The 12,394-nt window shown below is 33.3% G+C and overlaps 2 protein-coding genes across 5 annotated transcripts in view; one reads left to right on the top strand and one right to left on the bottom strand.

Moving 5' to 3' along the window:
- Nucleotides 1-12,394, top strand: part of LOC115244543 (midasin) — a 99,418-nt gene that overhangs the window by 29,638 nt on the left and 57,386 nt on the right. The gene's annotated exons all lie outside the window — the stretch shown is intronic.
- LOC115244546 overlaps nucleotides 1-12,394 on the bottom strand; it is a 44,953-nt gene that overhangs the window by 15,693 nt on the left and 16,866 nt on the right. Inside the window, exon 2 of one of the 3 annotated variants that reach the window (XM_029822255.1) lies at nucleotides 10,623-11,031. The exons of 1 other annotated variant lie outside the window; for it this stretch is intronic. In XM_029822255.1, coding sequence (XP_029678115.1) covers nucleotides 10,623-10,632 — 10 coding nt within the window. In that variant the 5' untranslated portion in view covers nucleotides 10,633-11,031. The remainder of the gene's footprint in view (nucleotides 1-10,622; nucleotides 11,032-12,394) is intronic. One more of the 3 variants, XM_029822256.1, reaches the window with a different exon arrangement.

Genomic DNA, 12,394 nt, shown 5'->3' with positions numbered 1-12,394 from the left:
AATATAATAATATAATTTTATACATATATAATGCACTATTTCTTACACACACATACACACACACACACACACACACATATATATATATATATATATATATATATATAAATTTAGGATGTTTGTGATTTCCCAAAACACGGGTTTTAAACTTCCTTATTATTTAAAATAAATTAATTTTATTTTGTTGACATGTGTAATATTATTATAAATCTCTACCAGTTTATTATTTTTTTTTTACCTGCATAAAATTCATTCAAAACATTTTTAATCTTTGGCTACTAGAGAATTAGCTTTATGATTAAAAAATATTACTTTAAAATTCATCAATCAATTAATTGAATATGCTATTGTAAAATTACGATACATTAATCATTTCATTACAGGATCTAATCTGAATTATTACGCAAACTAATCTGACCAGGGCAGTAATTACTGCAATCTAATTACAGTATTGCGAGATTAATTCTATTTGCTCATATCATACTGTACAAATGACATCTCATGCTTTGCGTTGTTCTCAAATTAAGAGAAATTGGGATTGTATTAAATTTGTGACAGATGAACATATAAAAGAAATCTAAAAAAAAACCTAAAGAATATAATATTTCTCGTGCGGCATAAAAGAATGACTAACCGTTATCAACACTGATATCACTTTTCCTCGCATTCGTCTCAGTATTACGACGAGAAAATGGAATTTCGTAGATATAAAAGACGTTCTTCGACCTTTGTTTAAGAACCTATTTTCCGAGGTCGCGACTGTGTGGCTTGCAAAGAATCCATAAAACGTCGACACAAAAATTCCCATCGTCTTTGAGGCTTCCCGATGGTTGCCGTCGTATATAAACCATCGCCGGAGTTCGCGATAGCTATCGCAATAGCTATAGATGGAAGATGTTCAATATCTTTGGTCTTGTGCAGGTTGTTTTCATGCACGGATATTAATTCAGATTCGGGGAATAGGTTGCTTATTTGATAATCAGCTGTTTACTGCTGAGCACAGAAATTACTAAATTCCGCACGAAACTAATAAGAGAAAACGTATCGCTCTAAAAAAATGTCACAAATATATATTTGTAAGAAAACAGAGATACAGAGATATCTATATATTGTATACTTATTTATCTAATCTTATTTTATCTTTTATCTATTTATATTAATTAGATATATATATTTATTTATTCACATTTTATATATATATTATTTGCATATATATAATTTTCTTTTTACAATACATTTCAAAACAGATCCAATATTAGTTGTATTGCTCGATATAACACACCTACGAAAAGTTCACACAATTTGTGTTTTCCCGCGCGATTAAATGTTTAAAAAAATATTTTTATCACGTATACAGAGAATATAGATCAGTTCGAAGCTTGACATTAAAATTCAACTGATCTTTCGCCGCTTTACTCTTCTTAATGTTCTATATCTCCATGAACGTCCTGTTGAAACATAAACCTGAGGGTTCTTTCTCACCACTTTTAGCCATCCTTCGTCACTCCTGTCATTATAATGCCCGTTCCCTTTTCCTCTTTAAATACCTCACTAGTCCTCGCTCGTAAAATTTATTCCGACTTTTGAGAAACGAATATTTTATTCCCGCTGGTTTCAAAGGTTTCAAAATATTATTCCGCCGGCTTGAAACGGGGTAATTCTGTGGGTATACAGCCGCTGCCTCGAGGCTGATTTGCTAGCGAGGCTGACCCGCGACGATGGGAATTCATTGTCTCTGTCTGAACGGTGAGTTCTCGCGCAAGTCCGAGGTTTTATTTAAAATTTAAAGGATAGCAGGAACCTCAGTACCATTTTGCGAAGGATATGCAGTGTGTGGAACGCGCTCTGGTTTTCTTCACATTCTCCTCGCATTCCTTGTGGAAACAGTGACAACAATGCACGCGTTATTACCTCCTGCTTTCAAGCTCGATGTGACACTTCCTTGCAGTCTTTTCTTATCCTTTACAAAACTCGAATATTTAGAAACGGCACATTAATTTTGTATTTCTCTCTATCTCCCTCTCTTCCTCAGATAATAAATTTTTTATATTTTAATTTAAAAAATCTTGTATTAACAAACTTTGATCTGACGTTTTTTTATATTTTTTTAATATTTTTTAAATCTTAATTTTTTAGTATTTTTTTAAATTATACTTCTTATGAATAGTCCTTAATTATTATGATGGATCTACGGATATATCTTGCAAGTGCTAAAGACGTATTCGTTGAACTACAAAAAGTCGGTGATTTAAAATGATAAATGTGAGAGAAATCTCTTCTTCGTTTAGTCATACTGATCTTTTAAATTCCCAAATTTTCGCAGTGAAAGCCGCACTTGACAGGACATTTTTCTCACGGCTAATGATGCAAGATCGACTTCGCGACGAGCGGTTTCCGAGCGCAAATCCGCAATTTCGCGCCTCTTGGACGCCTTGTGTTACGGTGTCAAATATTTGCGGAGAACTCACGACCGAGTCGGGTACGACACTCCCCGCACGACGATTACTCGTCACCGTGGTTACACTGTAAAGCGTTTCCATGCGTTGACGAGGCAAATGGAACGTGCGAGGTGTTCGTTAACCATTGGCGCGTCTGGTCGCGAATGCACAAAGTCCGATAATTATCGCCATAACTTTTCGCTCGCCGTAAACCGATATCGTTTGTGTGATACCATTGGTCGTGCAGGCATTGCGGGAAAAATATGGGCGATTTATTATCGCAGTGCACATCGCGATAAACCTAGTTAAATTTTTCCCCGGTACAGGTCGCGACCGTGACACGATGTTTTCTTTCTCATCGAGATATAAATGGCAACGCGATTAAAAACTGCCGTACAGTCTCTGTTTTATTTTGTAAGTAATTTTTCATCTCTGTTATCTTACAGTCTATTCTCCAGAACTATGAATATTTTTCCAGTTATAAATTCTTTGATGAACTTAAAATCCATTTTATTTTAAAATTTAGGACTGCAGACTGTTATTTATAAATAATTGTTAATCTTAAAGTAAATGCTCAAAATTAGTTACAATATTAATAGCTCTCATTAGTCATGAAAAATATTAAATGTCTATTAAAGCTATATGTTAAATTAAAACTTAAATTTAATTAAAATTAATTAAACTTTTTTTATTGTTAGTTTTACTTCAAACTTTAAAAATTAAAACCTGCTTTAAATTTTCTTGTTAAAAAAAGTTAATTTCAAATTTGTTGAAAACTATCAATGAAAACAATAGAAATATCTCTTAGATATGTTGTTTTATTGCATCGAATATTCCCTCTAAGCATAATTTCAAGCGGAAGAAATGTTTTAGCAAGTAACTTCTCGCCGAATGGAACAAAATTATGCAGTATTTTTAGCATTTAGTACATCTAGTTTCAGCATTTACAATGCTTTCTGCGCATATACTATTCTCTTTTCGCGCCTTATGTAAAAGAATGTACAATTATTGTCAATGAGAGCATTGATACATTTTATGAATTACTATAAATTTTTTTGAACATTTATTTTTTCGGGAATATAAGTAAGATTATGCAAAATTAATTAACTTTTATATTTTCAATTAATTTTTTTTGTTTTTGTTTTTATATATATTACTAAATATCACACATTTATTGCCTCGATGTAATCATGTCATAAAGTAAATTTTAATTACCATTATAAATATTATTTTTACCAAATAAATTATATTATATTATATTATTACCAAATAAATATTATTTTTAAGATTATATATGAATTTTATATTTGTTTTAGCCAAAGATTAATATAGCTTTTCTTTAACATTAGAAATATCGCATTAAATACATGCATAACGGACCTCAAAATCATGTATACATTTTATTCATATCACTCTAAGCGTGAAATTGAATTACGCGAGCCTTTTGCTTTGCATAAAATCTACGATCATCACGAGTGCAAATAAGGGAGCAAATAAGACTTATATAAACGCAATTTAATGCTAAAATCATTTTATGCAATATTTAACTCTCTATAAGATGTTTTATTAAAATTTACCTTATAAAGAAATGTTCATTCTTGTTTGTAATAAAAAAGTAAGGTAAATATGCATAAAAGGTTACACCTCACCGATTTAATCGCTACTTAAATATGTTGTAGGGGGGAGTGTTCTGAGTAATTCCCCGCAAGAATCAAGGGGGAGGGGTCGGAGTTGGTTTCGGAGATATAACAAATTAAAGTTTCACAGTTTTAATGCTTTTTCTCAGGTATTATAAAGTAATATTAGGAAAAGTGAAGTTTGTGTACGTTGTATTTGTTGTAGGGTAGGCATGGAAAAAGTATTTGTTTACATTTACGGGTTAGATACATGATCATAGATATTTTGTCAATAATCGGTTTCACCTATTTCTCGCAGTTCGTTAACAGCTTTCAATGTGTGACTACATGAATTTTTGAGTCATGTCTTCAATTTTACTTTTAAAACTGAAAATGGGTTTGGGTCAGGTTATATCTTCCGGAAGTGGAGCCCCACAATTTACCTCACAATTGTTGTGTGGATGGGAAAGTGTATGCGTGGATGCAATGGGTTCCGCCCCCCCCCCAAAGGTTACAACTCACCGATTTAATCGCCACTTAGATATGTTGTAGGAGGGAATGTTCTGAGTAATTCCACGCAAGAATCAAGTGAGGGTTGAAGTTGGTTTAGGAGATATAACAAATTAGAGTTTCACAGTTTTAATGCTATTCTTTACGTATTATAAGAAGAAATAGGTTTGGGTTAGGTTATATCTTCCGGAAGTGGAGCCCCCCCGTACGGGGGGGGGGGCGGAACCCATTGCATCCACGCATACACTTTCCCATCCACACAACAATTGTGAGGTAAATTGTGGGGCTCCACTTCCGGAAGATATAACCTAACCCAAACCTATTTCTTCTTATAATACGTAAAGAATAGCATTAAAACTGTGAAACTCTAATTTGTTATATCTCCTAAACCAACTTCAACCCTCACTTGATTCTTGCGTGGAATTACTCAGAACATTCCCTCCTACAACATATCTAAGTGGCGATTAAATCGGTGAGTTGTAACCTTTTATGCATATTTACCATTGAAATAGTCATTCGTTCGATCATGTCATCTTTTAATTATTTTTATTCTTTAATTGTTATTTAAGAAAATGCAAAAAATATCGCGATTTTAATCAATGCGCGATTATTTAATATAAAGATTTCATCTAATAATTACATAATTGTTGAAAGAAATATACATATTCACACTAATCGCTATAAATACTCAAATAATAATGATAATTAGCGTCTACAATGCAGATTTATATACATAACAAATGCAAGAACATGCTAATATTCGCTTCTTCCTTCGTGTAATCTTGGCCTATATCCAAGTTTGGCATTCTAGAACGGATCTAATGTCCCGCGGGGAGTGGGACGAGTAGAATGGTTAATGCAGGAGCGATAATCCGCGCACCATTGCCTCCTACGGTCTGTAAGTTCGTTCACTTTTGCGGAAAGCCACGAAAATTTCCCTACTCGTGCGCGAATAAATTTGCTCGTAAAGGAATGTCAACATGATTTATTCTATTTACGAAAAATTGTAAAGTGCTACAAAGAAGATAAATTACGAAATATATATTGTATGAGTATAGGGTGGATATATATATAATAAATGACATATTTATGGTTAACTTCTGTCAAAAACTATTACATAACTCATAAATCAAAATATATGGCGTTTTATTTGGAAATGTATATTCGATGTTACTAGTAAACGCGTTACGTATGTAATATCATCATTTAGATATCATTGAATCGGATAATCGCATGCTATACGAAACCTAAAAAGATTTTATTCTTAACCATTCGGAAAACTTTTACGACTTAGCAATATAACTGGAACATTAAGATTATACTCTTATCTAAGACCCCCAAAATTGGGTTACCCAAATGGCCATTTTTTCAAATGGAATTTCCTCGAGTCATAGATTGCGCGATTTATTGAACCTACAAAGTATAAACAAGCTATTTTTCTTCAAGTCGGAGATTTCATGGAGTTTTTTTAAATTCCCGACGATTACCACAGCATGTATTGACTAAAGAAAAAAAAAACAAGAACAGAATGCCAATGACGATAATTACTATGTATCGAATTGCCGATACGAGATATCGCGATATAATAAATTTTCACTACCCGTTATAGTACGGACCATTCATGTAACTCGTTAAAATACATCTCTACATAGAAAAACGGAATGATAGCTTCATTAGTAAACAAGAACAGAATGCCAATGACGATAATTACTATGTATCGAATTGCCGATACGAGATGTCGCGATATAATAAATTTTCACTAACCGTTATAGTACGGACCATTCATGTAACTCGTTAAAATACGTCTAATGATAAAATACATCTCTACATAGAAAAACGGAATGATAGCTTCATTAGCATGAGTGCTTCAACGTGATACTAACGACGTGACCAGTATAACCCAATTTGCAAATGTGCGAAAACATCGAAACAGTCGATAAAAGTTTGACAATAAATTAAACACTAGTACACATATTAGATCCAAATTAAACTCTGTTTTATAATATTGAACTTATTTTTGCTCTCTTCAACCCTTGCATACATTAAATAGATTTTTATAAAATTATTTCTATTCTTTTTCCTGTTAATACTGTCTCGATTCAAACAATGAAATATATATTGGTGTTTAACGAAATAAAGTCTGTGGGTTTCGTGTTATTAAAGAGTTTTTGGTGTCTTAATTAAGTATTAAAATCTTAGAGGCGTTTTAAAAAGCTCCGATGTTAATGGAAAACTAAGTAATTGGGAATACTAATTTTCTACACGCGGCTTTTCCTTCATATTCTAAAATCGAATTACGTTTCTGCAAAGCAATTTCAAGATCAAAAGCTACGCTACTTCGCCATGAGCGACAGAAAATAGAAGATGTGAAAAACGACGGGGTCAACCGCGGTTTTCTAGGAACGTGTCGCGTTACATTTGATTAATTTACAAATTTTGTCATGAAGTTTAAATGCCGTTTTTATTCCTTTTATATAACTTCACGGGCAATTCCGAATAAACGTCACGTGTAGTTACGCACGGTTGCACTATAAAACTTTTCCTCCTCTCTTTTAGTTTTAATTGCGCCGGCTGAAAATTTTTTCGACTACTTGCACATTAAGCGCGAATTATCTTGCTAGAAATATTATTAAAAATTTTTAAGATTATGATTATGTGATGCATTTATATATATCATGTCAGATTTAGAAAATAATTGTAAGGAATAAAATAGATCGACCAAAGCACAATTCATTTCTTTGAGCTAAACGTTTCAGAAAATATGTTTTTAAAGAGTAACGATTTATTAGAATATTTGCTAATATTGCAAGTTAAAGTTTTTATAAAAACCCTAATAAAGCATTGTAATATAAAATTATTTTGTGAAAAACAGATTTCAATTTATAGTGTGTTATATATAGTTTGCAACTCCCTTACGGACGAGGAACTAAAATCCTCGAGCAATAACCGACGATTTCGCTCAATAAGTGCTTTCGTGCTTTCGCAGATCTTTGGGAGATGTGGCGAATTTCCAGTTACAGAGACACCATCACTCAAGCCTTCGGATAAAAATAGATCCATTTGTGAAATTGTCTTTTGCTTTCTCGACGCACACGCTGTGTATATCGAAGCGAAATTATATATTCCCGGAGAGGAACGAAATATATCGCGACAGAGGAGTGGTCCATATCCTATATGATACTCTCGAGCTTTTACTGACGGTATAGAAGATACAATTTTCGCGGATGCTTGCTATGATAAAATGAACAAGCATACGGGATTTTCATTTTCCATGCATTGGATTTTTACACGCTCAAATATTTCTTCAATTTCATGAGTCTGTCGCGAGTCTCCTTCGCCATTTTCGAGAGTGAATGATATAAAAATGTTAAGATATATTTTTTTTTTGTATTTCTAAAAATCTTTAATTGCACTATTTTCGCCGTTAATGCTATCTTATTTCGAACACAATGCAGATACAATGGGCGAGAGAATAAAAATATTATGTTCTTATCACTTATCGCCATTAATCACTTACTGCAAATGGTCCATTTTGTTGATTGCTCATGTTCATGGACGCGTATCGTGCATATTACGTATTTGGTATGTATTCCCATAATAGTACGTGTTTAAGCTGCTCTATAGAGATGTGACATATAATTTCGCTTACTGCATGCTTATGGTAAATATCATGAAACGAGAAACAAGTTATAACTCCTCTTTGCCCCTCCATCTCCCCACATGATAATTTTTCTATAATGATCTACAATAGAAATAGCATTTGATTACAAATTTATCCTTTTTTACTCCTTAAGTGCTATTACTGTGTTAAGAAAGCTCAAACGTCCTGACAACTTTTTAACTTGAAACAATATCTTGTAATTAATTCTGCTGCGTTCTTCTGAAAACTTCTCTATTGCACTGGCAAATGTTTAAGCTTTAATTCAAGTTCCATCCTTTAATCAATTTCGTCTATCTCATAGAAGGAAATCATAAATATATCCTTTATTTTTACTTCATCAGATTTTAATTATAATGAAAATTGGAATTAGATTTAACTTCTATTATAATGCATTATTTAATTTTTACGACTATGACAAAAGAAAATTTATGAAACAAAGGATGTCGAAATGAATGATGAAGAAATAAATGATTATAAATACATCAGTTATTTTAACTTGATTGGATAATAATTTCAACATAAATTAAATTTGAATTTTGCTTTCAATTTATTACGCTATTTAATGCCAAAGTATAGCAAGGCGTGTTCGTTAAGTCAATATGCATGCACATTGTTGACATTGTAATCAATCTTTTGACGTATAAATGAGCTATAGAAACTTCAATCAAGTAATTGCGTCTAGAACAGATGATTAAAGAGGAATAAAAAAATACTAATAATTTTTAGATACTTCATATAATGCATGTGAACAAAGAAAATACGGTAACAAATTTTGTATTGGAAATTATTCAGATAAAAATTAAACGAAAACTAATACGCAGATCTAATAATCCATATCTGTACGAAACATATACACCGCTTACGATAATAATGCAATATTGCTTACGTCGAGAAAAATACATGTCCACCAAAAAGAAAAAATGGCACAAGCTATTCCCGGCGAAAATCGAAATCGAAGGATGTTCCGAAATTGGCAGATCGACTTTTTCCTTCCATTTTTATGCTATGCTTCCTGCAAAAGACGACTGCATCTGTAGCGATTCGATGATGCAGGCGGATTGGTACGGGGTCGCGTAACCGAATAAGCTTATTGCATTTTTATGAATGCATTGAATGTTTAAGAGCTCTTTAAAAGAATTGAAATGCAAAAGGCATAATATTGAGAGAATCGTGATAAAAAGTTTAATTTTTTCGCAAGAGAGAAATTTTAATTCTACAAGAGAAATTTTGTTTTAATAAATTTTGAGGAATATTTTTATTATATGCTTTTTTCCTTCAAAATTTGTGAAAAATACATTTTTAAACAATATTTTAACAATAAGAATAATTGATTGATCTAGAGATTTTTTAATTCTTTGATGCGTGAAATCGTTTAGGTGCCGAATTAGCTATTAGTTTTCGCTTTATCGCGATATCGTTGACATATTACATATCTCCTATGCTACATCCTGCCGTGCATGATGTGTGTCTGATGGATGCGAACGTTCGCCGGCAATTATACCGATAACTGTCAAGAGGAAAACCATATGATAATGAATTATGCGCCGTCAGGGGGTTGCAAATTTTGCATAAGACATATTATATGTGCATATATGTAATAACATTGACCCTTGTGAAAGCTTCCCCGACATTTTAATGAATAATATAAAAAAAAAAGATTTGAGATGGGGGATGAGATCCTTAGACTTTCTCTCGAAAATAATCAGGGCTTGTTGCGTTACTATAGTTTACAGAAACAATAAAAAAAAAAAAATTAGTTAGATTGTAATATGATTGGAGAAGAGAATTAATGCTTCAATAAACGAATTACGGTATAACAAGTTTAATTACCATTGTCATCGCATTCTTTATTCTGAAATACTGCGAAAATTGTGCAATAATATTTTCTTGATAATAATATTAAACAAGTATAGTATCGTCATTTCATAGAAAAAAAGTGCAAGCGCATACTGACTACGGCATCGCGATCTACGAGGAGTGCGAGTACGTTCCAGTGGAAACAGATGGGTCAAGTCAGACCGTGCGGGAATTGATGCTACTCGATGCCGGCGGGGCAATTAAAAATTTGCGCACTACGGTGCGTTGACTAACTGGATCTATATATGGGTCTAAGGAGAGTCGAGCAGAGTGGCGTTTAACCACGCGGTGTGAGAGCCAACGGAACAGCTGAGCGTGTACTGGATTACGAATATCGATCGCGCGCGACTACAAAGCGCGAATGCTCTTTGACGCGAGAAGCGAAAGAGAAGTTTAATTTCTAGACGCGAGTTCCCGCTGTTATTAATACGTGAAGGCATGTTACCGTTTCGCTCTCCCCCTCCCTCCTTTTGCCCTCAATAATCGTGCATTGTGCATTGCTGTGAGTGCTTAATTCGCTCACATTCCACTTCCACTTACCGGCGGCCATTTCTCTCGTCTCTTCTGCTTTCTTCTTGCCCGTCGATTTTCTTCGCCTCCCTTACAGCAGCTTCCTCTTTCTCCCTTTTCGGCTCGTTCTTACTCTTCACCGAACACTTTTATGTCTAATTGGCCCGCCGATGATGACCCCAGGCGGCACTCGATGACGCACAAAATGCTCTTTCTTGATCCGTCGTTCTTTCGCGCGAGAGATGCATCATCCTTTCCACCCGCTGTCGCTGTTAAGGACGCGTCTCTGTGTCGGATATCACGTTTTCCGGTCATCGATATCGTCTCGTTAATCATTGATGTCTTGTTAAACTACGATGGCGATTTTTGCTTGCCGTGCGCGTCGCTTCTTTCAGGAAGACGTGACGAATCGTCTAAATGTACCAGTAGAAAATGCAATCTGCAGATAAAAAATCCATAACAAATGATACTTTGTTGGACAATCGATGCACGTTTAACATTCTTAATCTCCTCCGTCATGTATAAATATAAATTTGATTAAAAAAAAAATATATGACTGCACAATCTATTTGACTTAATATAATGGAAAAGACTTTTGTTATGGTTTGTAAATATCGAAGCTTGTAAGTAACAAATGATCTCGTTTATATTTATGCGCACTTTTGCACAAATTTATAACGAAAAGGAATAAAAATATTCTGGAAAACGATTCGAGAGAGGATTGCGCTGCGGAATTCGACATGTCACGGGAAAGGAGAGTCCACTAGCTGGCGTGTCAGAAATATCGTCACAACAAGCGCATCCGGCAGTGTGAAATCTCGTGAAATTCTGGGGCGAGATTCCGGGTTAATGAAGGTGTGTAACGCAGCATGAAATTATTTCTGTGCGAGTTGTTAATCGAATCAAACCGTCGACACGAAACCGCGGGCGTTTTTCCATTTCGAGATTAGCTCTTACAAACTAGAGAGAATTTTGAACGATGGATCATATGAGATTATTTCGAAATACTTGCGAAATTTTTTGTTCTCTTAATCAAACGTCATTCTAAAGCAGTAAATTTTTTTTTATTCATATAAATTAATAATAATCACATAGTCTATATTACGCGTTCATATAACTTAATTAATCCGTAAAATATTATGTTAGTCAAAAATATTCACACTTCAAAGATAATATAATATTACGAAAGAATTGAAGTTGATGTGATATTTGTTGTAATAATATGCTTAATGATTCCTGCAGCGAGAAACTTTTACGAGGTAAAATAATGGATGGGACGTCGGATTACTCGTTTTACGAGATTGCTGATAGTAGAGTGATTTATTGTTTGAATTTACTCATATTATATTTATGGTGTTTACTCCAATTTCTTGCATGTAATTAATCTTGGTGAATGTAAATCAAAAAGTTTATTTGGTTGGATGTCCGCGAGACAATTGTTGATACAATTATAAAGGAGATGTTATTTAACAAACACTATGTATACGTAATCTCTTATGATTAATCGTAAGATAATACATATATTTAACATGTATGACAAACATGTACGAAGGACATCAAATATTCTTATTTCAGCAGTAAAACTTTAATTTTTATTAATTGAATATGTTAACATGATGCTAACATAGAAGATAATAAATTTATTTTATGATGGCATAAAATTGTCTGAAAATGACACACAAAATAACGCAAATAAATATAATAATATTTGCGACGACAAAATCGTTGCGTAATTTTTATTACCGCAAAATGTTAAATATACAGCGACTACGATCAAATATATTTAATTTTAAAACGCGAAC

This window comes from Formica exsecta, unplaced genomic scaffold, assembly GCF_003651465.1.
Source record: "Formica exsecta isolate Colony F162 unplaced genomic scaffold, ASM365146v1 scaffold82, whole genome shotgun sequence".
In the NCBI taxonomy this organism is placed as follows: domain Eukaryota; kingdom Metazoa; phylum Arthropoda; class Insecta; order Hymenoptera; family Formicidae; genus Formica; species Formica exsecta.
Note: the sequence above shows the minus strand (reverse complement) of the source record. Positions and strands in the feature narration are given on the sequence as shown.